The sequence below is a fragment of the Tetrahymena thermophila genome, assembly GCF_000189635.1.
Source record: "Tetrahymena thermophila SB210 genomic scaffold scf_8254659, whole genome shotgun sequence".
Lineage (NCBI taxonomy): Eukaryota > Ciliophora > Oligohymenophorea > Hymenostomatida > Tetrahymenidae > Tetrahymena > Tetrahymena thermophila.
In genome coordinates, this window is record NW_002476426.1 from 1,432,884 (window position 1) to 1,454,953 (window position 22,070).

At 24.1% G+C, this 22,070-nt stretch overlaps 5 protein-coding genes across 5 annotated transcripts; 4 read left to right on the forward strand and 1 right to left on the reverse strand. All coding sequences in view use genetic code 6, as the record gives it.

Annotated features, from left to right (window-relative positions):
• Nucleotides 1–1,297: 1,297 nt before the first annotated feature.
• Nucleotides 1,298–4,178, reverse strand: TTHERM_00052420 (asparagine synthetase; the record flags this gene model as incomplete). The annotated part of the gene is made up of 3 exons (XM_001014938.1): nucleotides 1,298–2,493; nucleotides 3,391–3,829; nucleotides 4,056–4,178. 3 exons carry the CDS (start codon nucleotides 4,176–4,178, stop codon nucleotides 1,298–1,300), a joined length of 1,758 nt encoding a protein of 585 aa, XP_001014938.1.
• A 2,531-nt stretch (nucleotides 4,179–6,709) lies between these two features.
• TTHERM_00052430 (pseudouridine synthase and archaeosine transglycosylase domain protein) lies at nucleotides 6,710–7,270 on the forward strand (the record flags this gene model as incomplete). The annotated part of the gene is made up of 1 exon (XM_001014939.3): nucleotides 6,710–7,270. One exon carries the CDS (start codon nucleotides 6,710–6,712, stop codon nucleotides 7,268–7,270), a length of 561 nt encoding a protein of 186 aa, XP_001014939.1.
• Nucleotides 7,271–8,415: 1,145 nt separating this feature from the next.
• On the forward strand, nucleotides 8,416–11,583 carry TTHERM_00052440 (response regulator receiver domain protein; the record flags this gene model as incomplete). Its single annotated transcript, XM_001014940.2, has 2 exons — nucleotides 8,416–10,576; nucleotides 10,667–11,583. 2 exons carry the CDS (start codon nucleotides 8,416–8,418, stop codon nucleotides 11,581–11,583), a joined length of 3,078 nt encoding a protein of 1,025 aa, XP_001014940.2.
• Nucleotides 11,584–12,956: 1,373 nt separating this feature from the next.
• TTHERM_00052450 (hypothetical protein) lies at nucleotides 12,957–20,118 on the forward strand (the record flags this gene model as incomplete). The annotated part of the gene is made up of 14 exons (XM_001014941.2): nucleotides 12,957–13,023; nucleotides 13,101–13,273; nucleotides 13,329–13,397; nucleotides 13,510–14,202; nucleotides 14,262–15,386; nucleotides 15,439–17,161; nucleotides 17,212–18,238; nucleotides 18,313–18,412; nucleotides 18,465–18,549; nucleotides 18,615–19,102; nucleotides 19,151–19,324; nucleotides 19,438–19,719; nucleotides 19,775–19,942; nucleotides 20,005–20,118. 14 exons carry the CDS (start codon nucleotides 12,957–12,959, stop codon nucleotides 20,116–20,118), a joined length of 6,288 nt encoding a protein of 2,095 aa, XP_001014941.2.
• Nucleotides 20,119–20,855: 737 nt separating this feature from the next.
• On the forward strand, nucleotides 20,856–21,793 carry TTHERM_00052460 (V-type proton ATPase subunit G; the record flags this gene model as incomplete). The annotated part of the gene is made up of 3 exons (XM_001014942.3): nucleotides 20,856–21,097; nucleotides 21,258–21,354; nucleotides 21,605–21,793. The coding sequence occupies exons 1-3, from the start codon at nucleotides 20,859–20,861 to the stop codon at nucleotides 21,791–21,793; spliced, it is 525 nt and encodes a 174-aa protein (XP_001014942.3). The 5' UTR covers nucleotides 20,856–20,858.
• Between the last annotated feature and the right edge of the window lie 277 nt (nucleotides 21,794–22,070).

Below are 22,070 nucleotides of genomic sequence, written 5' to 3' on the forward strand. Positions count from 1 at the left end.
TTTTTATTTAAAACTTTTTGAATCTAATTTATTTGTAGAGTAATATCAAAACTCCAAACAAACAAGTTAAATGTAAAAAAGAGTACACATGAAACCTAAGTAACTAACATCTCTTAAGCATCATATAAAAATATTTAAAGTAAAAACATAATTATTAATAATTAAATAGCCAAAACACCATCCTTTTATTTTATTTAATTTAATTAACAACTCTCAGTACAACTAGAAGAATGCGACTTAAAAAAATTTTTGACAGATTCAATAAATCACAAAGTCTTTATATTAAATTAATAATATTATATAGATCTTTCAAAATAAATATCCAATACTTCCTTTTTGTGAAAAATAATATAGAAATTTTCCTAGAATGAAATAGATATATTGAGAGAGAGATTCATAAAAATTATTTAAAATTGTGTGTTCAATTTTTTTTTCTTTTATTTTTATTTTATTAAATTATTTTATTCCATTTTTATTATAAAAAAATAAAAATATTTTAAGATTAAAAATTTAGTGTGCTTTATTTAGAAAATAGCTAGCAATTAGTTTTAATTTTTATATTTTTATTTATAAATACTCAAAATATAGTTCTATAAATGTTTATAATGTTAATGAATAAAAAAATAGCAACCAGTGATAACTTTTTACAATTCAAATTAATTGGACAGTTAAAATTATTTTTTTGTTTCAATTATCTCTTTGCCAATTAAAAAGTAAAATTTTAAAGTTATTTTAAAAAAATAATTGCTGGTATTTTTGAAATTGTAAAAAAAAATACTTATTATTTGATTTTATTTCTTTTTAGTTGATGACGATTTATGAAAGTAAAAAGCAAGATTATTTATTGCAGTGTAATGTAATGTAATTTATTTTACAATCATAGCCATAGAATCGATATTTAAAATTAATTATTACTTTTTTAAGAAAATTTTACTACATTTGTCACACTTGAATGTACACAATTTAAAAAAAAAATCTATTATAAGAATTAAAAGAGTAGAGTTTATAAAAAGCTATTTTAAACTAACTAGAAAAATGTATATTTAAGATATATTAAAATATATTATGAAATGTTAGATACATTTAAATTATTTTAACAAACTATGTAGAATTGATTGAGTTTATTTAGTGATTTATCAATTTATTATTAGTTTTCTTAAATCACATTTATTTTAAATTAATTAAGTGGTGGTTTTCATAGGTTGATATAATTTGTGTAGAAGTAAGATAGATATATATTAAGTCATCTTTCTCATTTACAAAATTTTAGTGTTTTTGTTTGTTTACTTGTTTCTTTTCAATTTTTAACAGTTTTAGCAGCACTTTCACCATCGTTAAAGGTGCCCTTAAGTTATTCAGATTGTTGATGGATACCGAGAACTGCACGACCTGATTCGTCAGTGTTCTTCTTGAATGATTCACACCATTCAAGAGCCTTTTCAGTTGAGCAAGCAATACTCAAAGCATATGGGACAGTTAAGGCAGCTTCCTTAGAAGGGAAATGATGTTCAAAGCATTATCTATACCAGAACTATTCTTTATTACGAGGAGTATTTATTTCATAAATGATTTCTCTGTCACTGAAGTCTTTATCAGAGATGACAGTTTCGCAATAAGCGGTAATAGAATCTCTCCAAAGATAACCAACACCATCTGAGAATTGTTCTTTTTGTCTCCATAAAATTTCAGAGGGTAAGTAGGGCTTGCTCTTATCATCGAAAGCAGCTCTAAGAATGTACTTTTCAATGTTTTTAGGGAAGTTACGAGGCATTTTATCGTTGGGATCGATTGACATAGCATATTCAACAAAGGATTTGTGGAGGAAAGGAGGACGAACCTCCAAACCCCAAGCCATAGTAGATTTGTTTGCACGGAGTAAATCGTATTTGTAGAGATCCTTAACTTTTCTGACACATTCTCTGTGGAATTCTTCAGCGTTTGGGGCTTTGTGGAAATATAAGTAACCACCAAAAAGTTCATCAGCACCTTCACCAGTCAAGCAATACTTAATACCCAAAGCTTTAATCTTTCTAGCGAGGATGTACATAGGAGTGGAGGCACGGATAGTTGTATTGTTGTAGGTTTCAGTGTGATAGATAACATCAGGAATAGCATCAATACCTTCTTCAGGAGTGTAGATGAAGGCATGATGTTCAGTTCCTAAGTATTCAGCAACTTTTTGAGAAGATTCAATATCAGGTGATCCCTTTAAACCAATGCAGAAACTGTGGACTTTATCCATACCTCTCTTCTTGATATCGATCTTGCCTTCTTAGACTAAACGGACAGTGATGGCTGCAACTATACTGCTATCAACACCTCCAGAAATGAATAAACCAAAAGGAGCATCACCTTATAATTATTCATAAACAGCCTAAGTTAATTATTCTCTCAACTCCTTGTAGTCGATTTAATTGTTAGGGAAATATTCTTCATCGTGCCATAAAGGTTAGTACCATTATGTAGGAGTTTTGTTCTTATCTAAGTAATGACCTTTTGATTTTTATAAATTAATTTTAATAAAAGTAAGTCTTAAAAAGTTAAAATTATTTGCTTTGTAATGTTTAAATTGTCAGGTTAAAATTTAAAATCTTTGACAGAGCTAATTAGAAATAATCAGTATTTAAGATAATCTAAATTATGACTTCAATCACAAATTTAATAATTTCTGAGTGTTTTTCCTTAAGAAACAAAAGGAAATAAGAGTTTATTTAATTATCTTTACTTGTATTTATATTTTGATTATTTGAGGAAATGTGTGTTTACAAAATTTATGGTAAAAAATGAGAATGATTAATTTTTATAAAATTTTAAGATTAAATTAATTAAATAAAAAAGACAGAATTAATTAATTTATCTTGAGAGATAGAATTTATCTGCTAATCAATTTGAATTAAAAAAAATACTATGTTTAGTATTTTTTAGTGATTAGTATTAATTGAATGATTTGATTGTTTGTTTGTTTGTTTGTTTTCTCTTTAATTAAAAACTAATTTTCTATTTTTTCAAATTTTGCTTTTTTATTCTTCTATTAATATTATTTATTTATTTATAAATAATCTCACCAATTTACTATCTATCTATTTCTTTTAATATAATACAATCATTTATTCATTCATTCATTCATACATGCATCTCACTCTTTCATTTAGACATTAAATATATCTAAAATTTCTTTTCTACTCTTTTTATTCCTTTTAATATTAGCTTTTCTTTATTTAAAATTTGTACAAATGACAAATTAGATTGCTAAAATCTATTTTCGAAAACTACTTTTTCTTTTGTATCAACTTGTTCTAATGATTATTTCTTATTACTCAGTCCATATTCCAAAAAGGAATTATTTTTGGGGACAATTATAAACAAAGAATGTTAGTTCGGATTAATTACCTGGTAATAAAATGGATAATTCTACGCATTAGTCATCAATAGCCTTCAATTCAGAAGTAACGTAGACTTCACCGTGTTTACCAACACCCCAGTAAAGAGGAATAACACCAACGTGGTCTCTTGAGGCAAAGAATTCGTTAGTGTTAGGATCGTAGATGATAACACCAAACATACCTTCAAGATGGTTCCACATTTCTTTACCACCGAATTCAGAGTAAAGAGCACCAATAATTTCACAATCACTGGTTCCTTGGAGAGGGTACTTGTTTTCGTATTTCTTTCTGATTTCTTGATAGTTATAAATTTCACCATTGGCAGCAAAAGCAACAGGCTTTAAGTCTTACTTTTGTAATAAGAAGGGCTATTTACCATTGTCACTCAAGTCACAAATGGAGAGACGTTCGTGGCAAATAATGTTCCAAACACCAGGTTCTACTTCCTATTTAAATTTAGAAAGTTAGTCAGTTAATTATGATATAGGTAAATAAATATTTTATTATTATAGAAGTGAAAAGTTTATTTATAATGAATGATAGGAGAAGTTATCTTGGAAATTAATTGATTTTTATTATGCTTTGTATGTATTTTTCTTAATATTTAAGCTCAGTTAATTCACAAAACGCATAAATTAAATGAAAGTTAAGTAGAATAAAAAAAATAATTACATAGATGTAGACACCACAGGCATCAGGACCTCTGTGTCTAAGTCTACGAGAAAGGGTAGTGGCAAGCTTTCTAACGTGTTCATATCTACCAACAATGTTGAATATACCGAGGATACCGCACATTTATCTTTTTTTGTTTATAATTATTTAGTTATTTATCTTTTTTGAACAAGGATTCTAATTAGTTAATTAATTTTAATTTTTTTAAATCTTTGTTTTCAAATTTTAGTGTTTTTAAAGCAACTCTACCTTAGTTTAGGGAAATAGTACTAAAGACGATTAATCAAATTAAATTACGCAATCATTACATATTACATATTAAGATTTCTTTTTGATTAGAGGAGCATGAATCATTGAAAAAACAATAGAAAACTATTAAAGTTATATTTTATTCAAGTTGTTGACAAGTTTATATACCCAAAAAAGTAAATATCAAAAAATTAACATAAGATATCTGATTTAACGTTAAAATAACTCAAACTACAGAGAGAATTGATTAATAGGTATAAGTCTTAGAAAGATAATTTTTTATACAATAGTGACGATCAGAATTTAATTTTAACTTATAAATCTTTTATATGTGTTCACTAAAGACTTTTATTAAAATTTAATTATTTCTTTTAGCGCAGACTAATATAGAGTGCAATTATTCGCATGTTTGGCAAAGATATTTCCAATTAAAAGCTAAAATTTTTAAATTAGCTAAACAATACTTGTAACTTTGTTTTTATCCTCAATTTATGACTACATATTTATGATATTCCGATATTCAATTTTAATAAAAGTTAATTTCTTAAATGATTTATATTCAGTTAAAAAATGTTAAGCCAGACATAAAACAATTTAGTAAACCAATTTTAATTTTAAGATAAGTAGATTTTAAATATTTTTAAATTAATAAACAAATAAATAAAAATAAAATTAAATCCTCTCTTCCTTATTGAAGAGTTACAGTTATTCCTATGGACAATTGTAAGACTTTTAATTGAAAAAAGAGTACCTCTGAAATAAATAAATTTTTATTTCTCAATATTTTTTTGTGTTTTCATGTTTGAATATAATTTGAATATAATGATGCATTTTACCTCACTTACTTACTGAAAATAATTAGATATATTAAAAAGATATGTAAAATTAACAAATAGATTTTTTATCTTTTTTTTAACAATTGGAGTTGCTTTTTTTAATGAATAACACTAGTTTTTTACTAAAAAAGCTTATTTTATTAAAATTTGGTTCTTGAAATCTCGTATTTAAGTTTATTCGATGTATATATTGTAGAATTTATCTTTCATATTAAAAGCAAATAAGTCTTTTAGTGATTAATTTCAAAAAGTAACTCAAGGAGATTCTTACATCTCAAGTATTTTTGAATTTTATAAAGCAGGTAAAAAATAGTAAAAACCATTAATAGAACTGTAAGAAAATAAATAATAAGGTAATATTAAAGTATTAAATTTTAATAAATGCTGTAGAAGATATATTTGATACTGTTCGCATATTTTTACTTCTGAATTTCTCTTTAAATTCTAGTTACTAGTTAATCACTATCAATCAATTATTTTAGGATCAAAGAAAAACTTAGTTAATGAAATTAAATTTACTTGTCAAATCAATTAATAAATAACTAGAAGAAACAAGACAATTATTAAAAGATTAATAATTAAACAACGTGTCTCACAAAATTAATTAAATAATTGTTTGATCTAAACATAATTATTTGATATAAATCCTATGATTGTGTACTTAATTGCTTTCTTTTAAATTTTAATATTTAAAAAGATTCAAAATTTCAAAATTTTTCATTCTCTTAACTACTACTAAATTTATTTTACTACTAATTAAAAAAGTTAATTTAAATGAAATTTTATTTAAAAATATTTTTTAATTAAAATCATTAAATAATTATTTCTTTCAATAAAACCTTCAAATAAAATTAAATCATAAAGCATCAAAACAAAAAAAATTAATGCAAAAAACTTGAAAAAAAATTATTAAACAAAAAGTAGTTGAAGCAATTTAAAATGCATAAAATAAAATATTCTCACCAAATTAACTGTTTAATATATTTTATTTAAGTGCTTTTTCCTTTATTTAAAACCTTAAAATAAAATTAAAGTTTTAAATTTTTAAAAAAACACAAAAAAATATAAAAATAATTTAAAGAAAAAAATAAAAATAAAAATTTAAAATACATAAAATAAATCATTTTTGAACAAATTAACTTTTTAATATATTTTATTTATTTAGATATTTTTTTCTTCTTTCGTTATACACTTCAAATTAAAAATAAATCCAAAGCAAAAAATTTGTAATTAGCAAGGAAAAGCTTAAATTTATATTTATAAATTTAAAGAAAAAAATAAAAATTAAAAGATAAATATTTAAAATAAATTAGTTTAAAAAAGTTAATTTTTGAATATATTTTATTTATTCAGATAATTTAAATTTATAATAGAAATAAATATAATAATTGAAAACATACTTTTAGACAAAATGAGCAAGATATATTTTAGAAGATTTATACCTAAAAATTTGACAATAAGAAGAGTTTTTAGAGAAAATCACCAAAAAATATATTAAATAGATTGATTCTTATATTATATATATTGGATTTTAGACAAGCAAACAAACATAAATAAATAATAGAAGAAATGTTCAAGAAAGTAGAAGAAGTTAGCAATTTAGTTCCCTTAAATAAATCAGCTTAAAAAAAGCTCAGGGAAAAAATATTAGAAAAATTCCCTAAAATTGAAGGTGTTTTAGAAGATTTTATGCCCAAAAAGGCTCAAATTAGCAGCACTAAATTCCACACTCCTGAACATAAATGGGAATTGTTTTGGGTTGATAAGTTCCCCATTTTCTTTAAGAACGATAAAGAAGATGATGAACTCTTCCCTACTTTAAGATTATTACACACTTATCCAGATATGCTTTTAAAATGTTAAACTGATTCTGGTGCTGTTAAATTTATTTTGAATGGATCTAATGTTATGGCAAAAGGTTTATAAACTCCTGGTTCTAATGTTGAGGAAGGTGTTGAGTATGGTAAGGTTGTTGCTATATATGCCGATGGAAAAGAACATGCTATGGGTGTTGGAGTCGCTATCTTGAATGCCTAAGGAATTAAAGAAGCCGCTATGGGAGAAGCTATTGTTACAAAGCACGTAATTGGTGATGGTCTCTGGTTAATATAGGAACCTAAAAAGAAATGAATAAAATTAATTGCAATAATTAACCATATTTAAAAATATAAAAAAGGAAAATACATAAATAAAGTTGTATATAATATTTTTGTTTTATTAAAATGAAATTTTATTTTGATTTGCTATACAACAATATTAAAATCATTCATAAAATATATTTTTTTCTAAAAATAAATTGACATTTTATAAAATTATCTGATCTTTATTTATTAGAGGTAGTCAGTCATAATTCTGAATTAAACTTTTAGAAAAAACTGCTTGTTAAAAATTTAACAATATTAAAAAATTCAATATCATTTAAATTTGTTTAAATTTATTTATCTACTGCAAATAATTTTATTTAAAATTCGTTCAAAAAATATTTTTTCTTAAACTGTTTATCAACATTTTACAAAAAATAAATAAAATTGGTAAATTTATGTTTTTTTTGTTTTTATTTAAAATTTTATAAATTTGTTGCATTCTTTTTATTCTTTTAAAATAGAAAGAGAAATTATCTTGATAAGGTAAAAATAACTACTTACTGATAATAATATTTTAGTGTAATTTTAACCAAGTAAACTAATAATTTAGTCAATTTATAAAAAACTGAATCATATTTAAATTATTTTTACACCATTTGCATTGATTTATCTTAATAAAGAATTTTTTGAATTCTTTAAAAAATTATTTTGGATGTAAAAGTAATTAATTATTTATCAAGACAAATAATGCAAGTGTTAAATGGAAATAGGTTAATTACATTAATTACACACTAATTATAATCATAAGTAGTCTGTAATTAAATAATTAAAACTAAAAATATAGACTCTCGATGTAATCTTTTTTAAACAGAGATAGGTGAGTTATCTTGAATTTTTTTTTAGTTAAATATAAACCAAATGTATTTTATATTATAATTAATTAACTTTATATTATATATATATATATATATACAAATCAGCTGTTTGTTCTTTTGATTTGTAAAAGAAGTGAATAACTGAATCTAAAATATATCTTAAACAGATTGATAATTAATATTAAAATTTATATAATTTATAATTAGTAAGTAAGTAAGCAAGCAGACAGGCATACTTTGTCTTTCTATCTATCTAATACAACCTATAATTATACAGATCAAGATAGGCAGGATTTATAAATTCATTTTACTTTAAATGGCGGATGTAAGTAATAAGAAAATTAAGAAGAATTTTGAGGTAAATGAGGTAATGAATGTCTTCACTCTTAGATTCTTTGATAAAAACATTTAGAGTCATTACTAAAAAAATTAAGAACGGTAACTAATAATAAATCGGAAAGTCCTTAAAGGTGGTCTCTTCCTTATAGGGTTAGGGTTTTTTATAGATAATATTTTAATTGATTAGAATATAATCAAAAGTATCCAAATTAGTAGTATTCTTATCGTAGCCAGCATTTGCCTTTTTGTATTTGAAAGATTCATTTTAAGATATTTTAGTTTAATAATTACGATAATATGCATCACAATAACAATTATAGACTTATCATAAAATGATAACATAAAGGATATAGATCTTATTTATGAACATTTATGGGTAGTGTACAATAAAGGAATTATTTTAATGACACATGTAATTGTTGCTCTAAGCTGTGTTCCTGAATGGTACTATAGAACAGCAATCCTTGCTAGTTCTACTCAATTCATATTCATTGGATAATTTATTATAAATTATTATAACAACTGCATCTAAATTCAAGTAATATTTTTTATAGCAGTAGCAAGCTTTTATTTTGAGGAGAAAAGGGCTAAAAAAATGTATTATAGAAAGTAGATGAAGAAAAAAGAACTGGAAAGTTGGAAGCTTATGCTTGATTAAATTGTTCCAGTCTCTGTATTTGTTGTAAATAAAGAATCCTCTCAAATTAATTAAAATTCTAATACTACAACTCAGCCAATAAGCTAAACAAATATAATACCATAAAATATCAATTTAGATTAAGTTATAATGTAAAGTAAAATGAACATAGAGTTTATCAATAAAACTTGCTTAAAGACTTTCGATATATAATCAAAAGAAGAATTTTAACAGAAATTGAGGAAAATTTTAGTTAAAAAGCGATATACATAAAAGCATCATATAAACTTGAAGGATATCAAAATTGAAACTCCATCAAATTAAAATTAATTGATTGTGAGTCCTCTATTTAAAAGAAGTCCAAATTCATAAAATTCTTTATACCGTTAGGATATTTCCCTGAGAACATTTAATTACAGAAAAAATATTTAAGATTTAGAAACTTACAGTAAAAACTTATTTAAGATTATAGAATAACTGAGAAATCCTAAGTAAAAGCTTTAGCTGCCAGTTTAATAAAATTCTATGAAAATAAATTTATAAGCTGATAGCATTAGCAGTAAATCAAATAACAACACTTTTTAAATACAAAATATACATCATGCAAATAATAGTAATAATTATCAACTAGATATGACCAATACATATGATAATCAAATAAATCAGAATCCTCATTTAAAGCAGCATTAGTATCTGAATTGCAAGTACATTACTTATATCAATTCTATTTAAAATGGAAGTAATAAATAAAAAGAAAGAAAAATACAATACTATGATATAAGACTAATTGAAGCTGCATGGAACGGAAAGGATTCAATAATTGGAGTAATCACTGATGTCTCTGAGCAAGTCATGGCAGAAAGAAAATAAGAAATGATGTCATACAAAAACTCAGTCATGAATACAATTACTCATGATCTGAAGACTCCACTTAATGGAATTTAACTTATTTTAGGAAGTTCTCTTGAGGGTAACAAAACTTAAAAGAAAGAGCTTAAAGAGTCTATAAAAAATGCATTGGTGCAAGGTCATTTACTAGAATCTCGAATAAATGATTTATTGGATTACTCTAAATTAGTGCATGCGGTAGAAGACTCATCAGATGTTAAAGTTAATATAGATAGCTTTGATATAAATGAGTCGATACTGTTTTGTTTATCTTTATATAAATAATCAGCTTGCAAAAAAGGAATAAATATCTTTTTTAATGATATAAATTTAATTTTATAGCCACCAGGCACAAAATTTCCTGTACTTATTAGTCATAACGATAAATAGCGATTTCAGTAAATTTTAATAAATCTAGTTGGAAATGCCCTTAAATTTACTTTTTAAGGTTATATTAAATTATAGACTGAGGTTTAAAGCCCAAATGAGTTATAAATATCTGTAGTTGATACAGGTATCGGCATGCCTCAAAGTCTTAAGATTAATTTACAAGACAAATCATAGAATTTTTAATTTGAAACAAGGTAGCCAGAAAAGAAAAATATGAGACATGGTAATTTTTTTAATTTTCATTGTGATTTTTTTAAATTAATATTTTTGAAATTTTTCTTTTTTTAATATTAAATTGAATCTAATTTAATAGGAATCGGACTTGGGTTAGATGTAAGCAAAAGATTAATTAGATTGATAACTAAAGAAGATAGCTTAAGTGTTAATTCTGAGTAAAATCTAGGTACAACAATTACATTTAAAATGTTATTAAATTATGAAAATCCAGTATCTAAATAAATTTTAAACACAAATAATGAATAAAATAATTAAAGCTCAATCATTTCTTCTGTATAAATTTCAACAGAAAAATCAGCTTCCTTAAATTCAAACTATCATCTTGTACCAATGTTTAATACTAAATTTATTGATAAAACTTAGCAAAACACTACTTTAAAGATTATGATAGTAGATGATACTAGTTTTAATATAATAGCTTTACAGAATTACATTCAAAAAATACTTTAAGGAAAGTGTATAATTGATGTTGCCTATAACGGCCTGCAGGCTATCAATATTTATAAAAAAAGATTATAAGAGTAAAGAAAGAAACATCCCTTCTAATAAATTGTATTTTAAGAATCTGAGCTTCATAATAAATGTGATGTAAGTGAGTTTGAAAATTCTTATTTATCTGATAATATTGTAAATGATATCAATTGTTCAAGTGAAATGAACAGCTAAATTTGTGAAAGATACAAAAAAATGAGTTCATTAGGAAGAAAAGAAAATTTTAATTTAAAAAGCCCTTACGATACTATTTTTATGGATATAAATATGCCAATAATGGATGGATACTAAGCAATTACAACAATAAGAAACCTAGAAAAAAGCTGCGGTATGGAATACCCATCTTTCATAGCAGTAGTAACAGCGTTTGGAGAAGAATGTGATAGATAAGATAGTATAAATATAGGTGCAAATTACCATATAACCAAGCCATTAAAGCAAGAATAATTAAAACTAATACTTGATTGCTGCAAAAATTAACAAATTCAAAACTAATTATGAAATTAAAAATGATATAAAAAATAAAAACTGCTACAAAATAATTTATTTAAATTATAAAAAGCAAACTAATTAATTAACAATTCAAATAATAAAATGTGATTAAATCAATCATATTTTTATTAAATTTTATTAAGGAGTAAACATATTTAATATTTATTCAATATAATTATAATACTTATTTATCATTAATTAAATTTGTTTATATATTTATTTATTATCAAATAAAATAAGCTTAAGTTAAAAAGATATTAAAAATCTACTAAAATCAATTTATATTTGGTGTTAGATAAATACTTAATTATTTCTAAAATTTTAAAAAAATTTTATCAAAAATATTTGAGATACAAAATAAAGTTAGACAATGTCAATAAGAGCAATTAATTTTTAATCAAATATAAGTAAGAAAATTAATTTATAAAAAGAATCAAAAAGCTTCCTAGTTTGAAAAATTTAATTATCTAATTTCTCAACAAATAAAACTTACATTTTTTATAAATTTAAAGAATTAATTATAACTTTAACATAAACATTTAAACATTTTTTAACTTCAAAAGTTACTTTTCCATTTAAAAATATTTTAATTATTTTATTTATTTTTATGCTTTTAAAATGAATAAATAATGAAGGGTAAAAAATAATATAATATTTTAAGTTTAAATACTAAATAAAACATTTGAGGAGAAGAAGAAAAAAATAAATAAAACGATTTCTGAATATTTTAAGTGTTAATAAGTTCAATCAATACATATTCAAGAAATTTTAGAGAAGAGTTTTACGCTCTAAGCATAAAATCAGTACACCTGTTATAAATTAGATTTTAAATTAACAAACATATTTTTTAAATTATTTGTTTTAATTTTGATTGAAAAAATATTTGAAATTAGTTTTAATAAGCAATTAATTATTTAATTAAAACAAATTAATTTAAAAAAAAAAAGAGTTAAATTTAAGAAAAAATAAATATTTAAATTTAAAAAATCTTCAATACAAGAAAATAAAATAATTTAATTATTTGATTTATTGCTGTTTAATTAAATTCTTTAAAATTTGCATAGCTTATTAGATTATAATTCATAAATACTTATAATATATGAGTCTTTTTTTTTAAATTATTTTTGATAACTTGAAATAAGAATTTGAGATTATTTAATTTTTTTATATTTTTAAGATTCAAATCTTAGTTGATTGATGCTCATTACATACTAGATAGACTCTATTTGATTATTGAATATTTCTATTTACATAATAATTTACTTAATTAATTATCATCACATATGTTTTTTTGATTTCTAAAATTTACAATTTATAAAATTTGTATTAATAAGATTATAAATTAAGTAGAAAAGAATAAAAATATCAATCAGACTCATAAAATGTCTCTCCGTTCAGGATCTAACCAGAAAAGGCAAGCTGCTTAAGAATAATACAATTAGGAGAGAGGTATATTGATAAATTTAGACTGAATATTGATGAATCTAATATATTTTGTGAAATAAATGATATTTTTAATATATTAGGGTTTGAAACTTTTCTTTAAGGAGCTAATCAATAAAGGTTATAGCAAAAAAAATAAATAGAAAAAAATGACCAAAGGGCTTTAAGCAAAGACAGAAAAAAATGGCAAGATTTATAGGATTAGGCAGCTAGTAAGCAAAATTAACAGCAACAATAGCAATAGTAGTAAATTAAGGTAGAAAAAATAATTCATGAAGAATAATTTAATAAAGTTATAATATGATTAATAGGGCGATGCTCAAAGATAAAAATGGAATAAAATACCTCCATCTAAAGAGGAATACATGAAAGAGGCAAAAGTAATTAAGAAACATTTTTAGCTTATGAAAAAATATGTTCATTTTGTATTATGACCTAAAATTTTGTTTTATTTGTAAATTATTGGATAGAAATTTATAATTATTTAAAAAGGTAAAGCATTAATAGTAGTTTGATAAAAACGATGGGGAGTAAATAATGAATTATCTTTAAACAATGGATAAAGCAGAATTAGAGATGTTAAGATAAAGTTTAGTGGTGCAAAATAACAAAAATTAAAAAAAAGGAGATTAACACTCTTCACCTAATAAAGCTATGATGGTAGAAGAAGATGAAATTTTAAAGCAATATTAATATAGCTAAGATGATGAGTAAGAATATGAAGATTTAGATAAATATAAAGAAGAAGGATATGATAATATTGAAGAAGAAATTGAAGAAAATACAGGAGAAAACTAAAGCGAATTATATTAACCTAATTTTAATGAAAGATCATATCACACATAATACTAAAATAATAAAAAGTAAATAAGTCAAAAAGCTAGACCAATATCAGCAATATAAGCAAGTAGTAATACATATAATTCTTAACCAAATCAAAATTTAAAAAATTATGAATCTCATCGTAATTTTGTTACTAGAGATTCAAGAAATCAGTCAGATGAAAAGGCAAATTAGAGAGAAATAGTTTACAATGAAGAAACAAAATAATTAAATAGTAATCCATTTAGTATGAAATCAGATGGTAGGAGATTATCTGAAAATTTTTAAAATCAAAATAAAAAATAAACAGAAGATTTTTAAGATTAAAATGAGCCAGTCTACACAAACATAGTATATTAGCAAGTAACTTACTATTTTATTTTATTAATAAGCAAAAAAAATGTAAAAATATTTATGTATAGTAAAGAAAAAAAGAAGCTTAGACAGTTAAAAATTAAGATAGAGATAAAGATTTAGAAGATATTGTTATGAAGCTTTCAAAAATGAACTAAGGTACAAGACAGGAGTTAGTAACTTTGATTGATAAAATAGGTAATGGTGAATTAGATGTAAGTGCAATCAAAAGTCTGTTGTTTATGTAAAATAATAATTCTAACTAATCTATCAACACAAACAAGAGCTAATCCGTTAAGGATCAAAGTTAGCATGGCAGAGTTTAGTCTTAAAATTATTAATCATCAACTGATTAAAAGGAAAAGCCTCCTTAATAAAAACCAGTATAAAATAAATTTAAAAATTATCAAGACGATATAAGTGTTAAGAGGGATTTATTTGGTGAGGAAGAAGCTAAGCCAGAAACTATTAAATTTTCTAGAGATCAATTTAGCATTTCACTTGCCAAAGGACTCCTTCAAAATACATAAGAATTAGAAAAGACGCTTAATTTAGGCAATGATGATTCTAATAAATAAATTTAAAAAGTTTCATTCACAGATCAATAAAGTAATTAGCAAGTAAAGTTAAAGCCTTAGAAAGTTATTGAAAAACTTGAAGAGACTTAAAACTCAGTAAGAGCTTAAAAATAGAAAAACTAAGTATCATATTAAAATCAAGACGATAATAGCCGTTATTAATAGAATGAATAAGATTATAGCTATAAAACAAATTAAAACGATATTGGAAAATAGCAAAAATCAGAAATCAAGATTAAAGAACCTAATTTAAGCGAAGATGAGTACTTTGATGAAGATGATTTAGATGATGTACCTATTAATTAGAATTTTTACAATAAATTAAACAAAAATAAGCTTAAAGATACTCTCTAATTAAAGAATTAAAAGGAGTAGATAATTCAGTTAAGTGATCAAAAAAAACCTAATGAGGAATTAAATAGCGAAAGGTCATTAAAGAAATAGGAATCAAAATAATCTTAAGATAATAAAACTTACAATTTATCTAAAAATAGGGATAAAATTTAATAAATTTAACTAAAAGATATTAAAGAATAAAAGGGAGAAGTTTTTATTATCATAAGAGTAATATCTACTTGGGGATCTGCTCATTTGGTAGGTTTAACTGAAATAAAAGTAATTTAAAAAATTTTAAATCTAAATTAAAGAAATAAAATATTTTATTAAGGTTTATGACGAAGAGGGTTGCAATATAAAGATAAAGCCAGAGGATTTAATGATAGAAGGAGGTCTTTAAACTAGTTCAAGAAATATTTATAGAATATGTGATGGCGTTTATGATACAATTGATTCTGAACATATGTGGCTGGGTACTATGCCTGACCCTCCTAAATGCATGGAAATAGGAATTAAATTCAAGAGCAGTAAAGGCATAGGTGCACTTAGAGTCTGGAATTACAATAAAAGTTTGATAGATAGTGTTAAAGGTATTAAGGAAATTGAGATTACGAGAAATAATAATTTAATCTGGGTTGGCTAAATCAAAAAAGGAATTGGAAAAGAATCTGAAAATTATGGGGACTTGATAAAATTTAAAGAAGATATTGTTTTAGATGATGAAAAAAAAGTTTTTCGAGTAAGCTAATAGCAGGGCGTGGTTCCTACAAAACTTAGTGCTAATATACCTAAAGATATAAAAAGTAGTAAATAAGAAGAAAAACCTCCTGTGACTGAATCACTTAGCAAATTACCTCAGAAGAAAACAATTACTCCTTTGTAAGACGATGCTGATGTAAGCAAACAAGGAAGACATAGAGGAAGTAATCTTAATTCACAATCCTCAAGTACAACTCCCTAAGCATCATCTAGAATCAGATCTGCTCAGCAAAAACCATAGCCCAATTCGTAATCTAAAGATAACGATGAGCTTGATTCATAGCAGTAAATTTAATAAGATAAAACCTAAAAAAAGAGTGTTGTTAAAGACACAGAAGTAGATACATTATCTAAAGCACTGCAATCTAAGAATCAGGTATAAAAATCTGGCTCTATAATTGCAAGAACAAAAAATGAAACTGCAGTAACCAGTAGCAATACAAGCCTTTCAGGATAATCTAAATTAATAGGAGCATCTAGTTTCGAAACTTCAAAGAATAAACTTAAACTTGATGATAATAAAACTCCTAAATCTTAAACAGGTTCTGGTAAGACAACTCCTTCAAATGCTTTGCTGAATTCAATTAATTAAACATCTACAGAACCTAGTGTAGACCCTGCTTCTACAAGTAAAATCACTAAAAAAGGTCCAAAGGTTTTAAATGTATTTGAGGAAAAGCAAAAAGGTTAATAAATAAGCTCCTAAAGCTCTCTAAAAGACCCTTATCACAATGAAAGCCCTATATAAAAGAGAACAAATAGAATTGAATTCAAAGAAGATAGAATTGATTTGAACGAAGAAAAAAGTGATATTTAAATTTTTAAAAAGCTTGACTAAAATTAAACAGATCATGAATTAAAAGACCCAAAGAAAAAATCAAGCGATGAAAGCAGCAGTGGCAAAGTGGATGATTTTATGGAGAATGTGAAATTTTTTAATGCAACCCATCAAGGTAGATTTTAGCCTGCTGAGAGGGAAAGAATACTTTAAAATTAAGCACAAGATGTTTAACAAGCTGTTAAGTAGACGCTCTAGAGTTTGAATCCATTCTTTTAATAAAATTTAGGCAAAAAGGGAATCGAGGATGATATTTAATTTAAATCAGAAGATGACAGTGGAGATTATAGTAAAATCGATGTTTTCATGAAATAGAGCTCAAAGTTATAATAATAGCTAACTGCAAGCATCTAAAGAAACAATTAAGAAAGACAATCTTAATAAAATAAATTATCTAAACCTATTTTGCAAGATGAAGATTCTCTTTTAGATCAAATTCTGAGGGAAGAAAACCAAAGTAATTTAAAAATTTAATAATGAGAAAATAAATTTATTATTTTCAAATAGGTGATGAAAAAGATTATCAAAAATAGTAGAAAATATTTGCTCCAAAAAGCCCTCAAGTGGAAAAACCAAACATCTTTTAAGAAAATAAGTAAATTGAAGCACCTCTCTAGACTTAAAACTAAGATATTTCAGCAAATTTAGATGACACTCGTCAATTTGAAAGGGAAATGAATAAGCTTTTAGAAAGTAAAAATAGTCCTTTCATGGGAGATATATTAAAATCTGTACAAAAAGAAAACAGGTAAATTGAGTAGTAAAATTTATAAATAAACACATAGCAATTTTAAATTCCTATGTTGCCTGAGGGTAAAAGTATAAAAATTGAAATTTATACAACATGGGGTGATAATTACTATGTTGGGTTGACTGGAATAGAATTTTTCGATAGCAAAGGAAATTTAATTCAGATAAGCAATCCAAAGAAATAAGTAAAAGCAGATCCTAGTGATATTAATATTTTACCAGAATATGGAGAAGACCCACGTACATGCGATAAGCTAGTAGATGGTGTTTACCTCACTTGCGATGATTTGCATATGTGGCTAGCCCCTTACTAGTAAGGGAAGATAAATTACTTATATATAGACTTTTTATCAGTTCAAAAACTATCTATGATAAGAATATGGAACTATAACAAATCACGTATTCATTCATTTAGAGGAGCTAGAGATATTAAAATTTTACTTGACGATGTTCCCATATTTGCTGGATCAATATAAAGAGCATAAGGTATATAATACTATGCTCCTCAAGACTGTGAGTATATTATGTTTACTGATAATGAGTCTATCATATAGTAGATAGAAAACAATGATTGGCTTAACAGATATTAGCTTACTGAAATAGAAGAAGAATAAAATGTTATTGATAAAATGATGTAAACTTAATCTCTTCAAAGACCAACTACAGGAAACAATTACAATACTAACTCATAAACAAGTTTATCTTCTTAACCTCGTTCTTAAACAGGCAAAGATGGGCGTCCTATAACATCAGCAAAGACTGGGATAAATTAAATTACAAATCAGTAAGTTATTTATTTATTGATTGCATTTAACCAAAATAAATTAATTATTTTTTATAATGTATGATTAAATTCAGATAAAAAGGTGATGATTTGAATAAGAAACTAAATACAAAAGCAAATTAAATTATAGAGTATCAAATGAATTAAGGGACATAGAAATCTTTAAAAAGAGGAGTAATTAATTGAAATTTATCATAAAAGCTAATTTATTTAAATTAATAAAAAGATTAAATGCCAAAAAATAAAAATTTTCATTCATAAATCATGGGAAGATAAATTTTATGTCGGCTTGACTGGTATAGAAGTATATGGTAAATTATTACATTAAAATTAAGCAAGCAAAGATAATAATTATCATTTAAATTTCATTTTAAAGATGAATATGGCTAAAAAATACCTTTGAAGGAGAGCTAATTAAAAGCTAGACCAAAGGACTTGAATGAGATATCAGGATACCATGGTGATCAAAGGACTTTGGATAAGTTAATTGACGGTGTAAATTTAACCACAAATGAAAAGCATATGTGGCTTGTATAACTCTTAGAGTAGCCTTAAAATTATTTATAAATTGATTTTATGGAAGAGAAAATCATTTCTGGAATAAAAATATGGAATTATAACAAATAACAAAGCTATAATGACTGCAAATCTGTAGATTAGTATAGAGGTGCAAAAATTATTTCTATAGTAGCAGATGAAAATATCTAAATTACGCCTTAGCAAGGTATTCTTTTAAGAAAAGCACCAGGAAGAGATTTGTTTGATTATGGATAGATGATTGCTTTGCCTTTTGAAAGTGGATGGACTTAAGAAGTAATATAGAGTCTACAACTACCTACCTAAGTCAACAGCTAAATCATTTAAGTAAAATTAATTTTTAAATAACAACATTAAACTTGTAAATATAAAAAGGAATACGATACTCTTTATTTACCAAGAGGTTTCTGTTTTCGTTTTAATATTCACTCTACTTGGGGAGATGCTCACTACTGTGGCCTAAATGGAATAGAGTTTTATGATTCATTTGGTAATCCAATCATCTAAAAAAGACTTGCCGAATTTAAGCTTGGAGCTGAACCAGCATCTGTAATTTTATATTTTAATAATGAAATTTTTTATTTATTTTGTGAAAAAAATAAATAAATAAAAGTTTTTTTATCAAACATTCATTAATTCATTTTGTTATAAAATAATTTTAGGTTAATATACTTCCAGGCTGTTAAGGAGATATAAGAACAATAGATAAATTAGTAAATTGCTAAAACGATACCTTTGATGATAGAAATATGTGGCTTGCTCCTTTTATAAACTCAAGAAGTGACAAAAATGTAATATGCCCTCATTTAAAAATGAATACGATATATTTGTTCTTTGAAAAACCTGTAATTATTTCTGCAATTAATTTTTGGAATTATTCCAAAACACCTTCTCGTGGAGTAAGAGAAATAGAAATTTTCTTGGACGACAAGCTTTTATTTAGAGTAAATTTTATTCAAAAAAATTTTGAATTAATTTAAAATTATTAATGATACCTAGGGTTATCTGAAGAAGGCTCCCACATAAGAATAATACACTAAAGACTCTGTACCACTTTTTAATACAGTTATTTTTAATAGAAACTAAGAAATTCTTCAAAAAATAAAACCTGTTGTATATAACGAAGATAGATAGCAATAAAATGTTATTTTCTCAAATGAAGGAAAAGTAAATTAAAACCTTAATAAACAATTGACTTGATATTTTTAATTTAATTATTTTTAAACAAGGTTGAAGGAGGAAGCAAAACATAATTGCAAATGCAGCCTTAGACTCAGAATGATGCTTCCAACCATTTAGTAAGACCTCAAACTAAAGTTTCTGGAATGAAACTTATGCAATGATGAATGTTCTTCATTGCGTTGCTTGCTAAACTTTTTAATTAAAAATTTCATTAATAATTAATTTATTTATCATTTAAAAACACAAACAATAATTAATATTTATATTTTAACTGTTCATCAATTATATATTTTATAGTAAGGATTTATTTAATTAATTGTCTTAATTAATGGTATACAGCAGAAAAATTTCTAAAGACCACTCTAAATTAAAAATTGATCATAACTAAAATATTTTTCTCTTAAGTTTTTGTATCTTGAAAATTATTTTAGAAAAATCTAAAATATTTTATTTTAGTTAAAAATAATAAATGTTAAATAATAAAAATAATTAAATAAATTAAATTGTTTATTTTCCATCAAAGATTTTATCTTTGTTGGCTAGAAAAATATTTAAATGTAAAAAATGGAATATTTCTTAAATTAAATATTTTAAATATAAAAACTCATACAAAATAAAATTTTATGTGACATATTTTGGAGATATAAACACTTTTGTTTAAGAAATTAATTATCAAAAATTCTTAGGATATTTCTTATTTTGAGAAGAATGCAGCAAACTATAGCTCTATTAGGAGAAAAATCTAATTAGATAAATAAATGATAAATAAAATATAATAAATTTATGAAGATCTGAATAAAAAAGTTGGATTAATAAAAGAGTTTGATAAGTTCTTTAGAAATAGATTGGAATCCAATGAATTGTAATTAAATTCTTTTAAAGTATTGAATTGTATTATGTTATGTTGGTTGGGTTGATTATTGAGGTCTAAAGAAAATAAAAATATTAAATAAAAAGGAAAGTAAAATAAATCATAAAAGATAAATAAAATCACAAATTATAATATAAATTACTTTATAGCAACTCTTAAAGAAAAAGCAATAAAAAATATCTAAAGATGAGCAATTCTAACGCCGTTGATGATCTCATGAGAGCTGAAAAGGATGCCAATGAAATCATTAAATAAGCCTAAACCCAAAGGTATTAAGTCATAAAAACGATAAAATAAATAAATAAGCTCTTTGTTGGCCTTGGCCATTTGTTTTTATAAATATTTGAATTATCAGTAAAAAATAGATGGCAGAAAACTTTATCATTTATATCAAGCAACTTATTAAGTTTATTTTTTAAAAATAAATAGAGAAAAGAAGCTTAAGGAAGCTAGAACTGCTGCTGAATAAGAAGTTAACAAGTTCAGAGCTGAATAAGAAGCTAAATTCGAAGAAGAAAAGAAGACTGTACATTATTTATATATTCATAATTCACTAATTTGACCATTTGATGGATTATAATCCGATCATTCTTTCTTAGCAAAATGCCATTTCTACAAATAAAAAAAATAAATAAACAAGAATAATTATTTTATGATATTTTAATATGGCAAAAATTTTAACAGTTTGGAAATTTAATAAATCTAATTAAAATATAAATTACCTTAAGCTGCGTCCTATTTCATATATCTAAACATATTTAATTTGTAAAATAAAGAAATACGGAAACGACACTGAAACCGAAAAGCTTAGAAAAGAAACTGAATAAGAAATCAAAAAGATTGCTGACGATTATAATAGAAATAAAGATGCTGTTATTAATATGCTTATCGACAGAATTTTAACCGTCAAGATTGAAATCCCTGAAGTCGTTAAGGGTGATTTCAGCAAAATGAAATAAAAGTGATTTAATCAAGCAAGAGTGTAAAAGTTAGGCTTTTCTATAGCAATATCTTTTTTGAAAAATGAATGCAATGAAGGATGAGTTTAAGACAAACATACATACATAAATCAATATATTATTAAGGAAATAAATAGCTTAATATATAATATCCTTATTTTTTATTTGTCTCAAATATAATATTTTTTTATAATGTAAATTCTTATAATTCGATTCATTTTTCATCTGATAATTAAAAATCAAGTGTATATAAGATACAGTTTTTTATCAACTCTAACTAAAT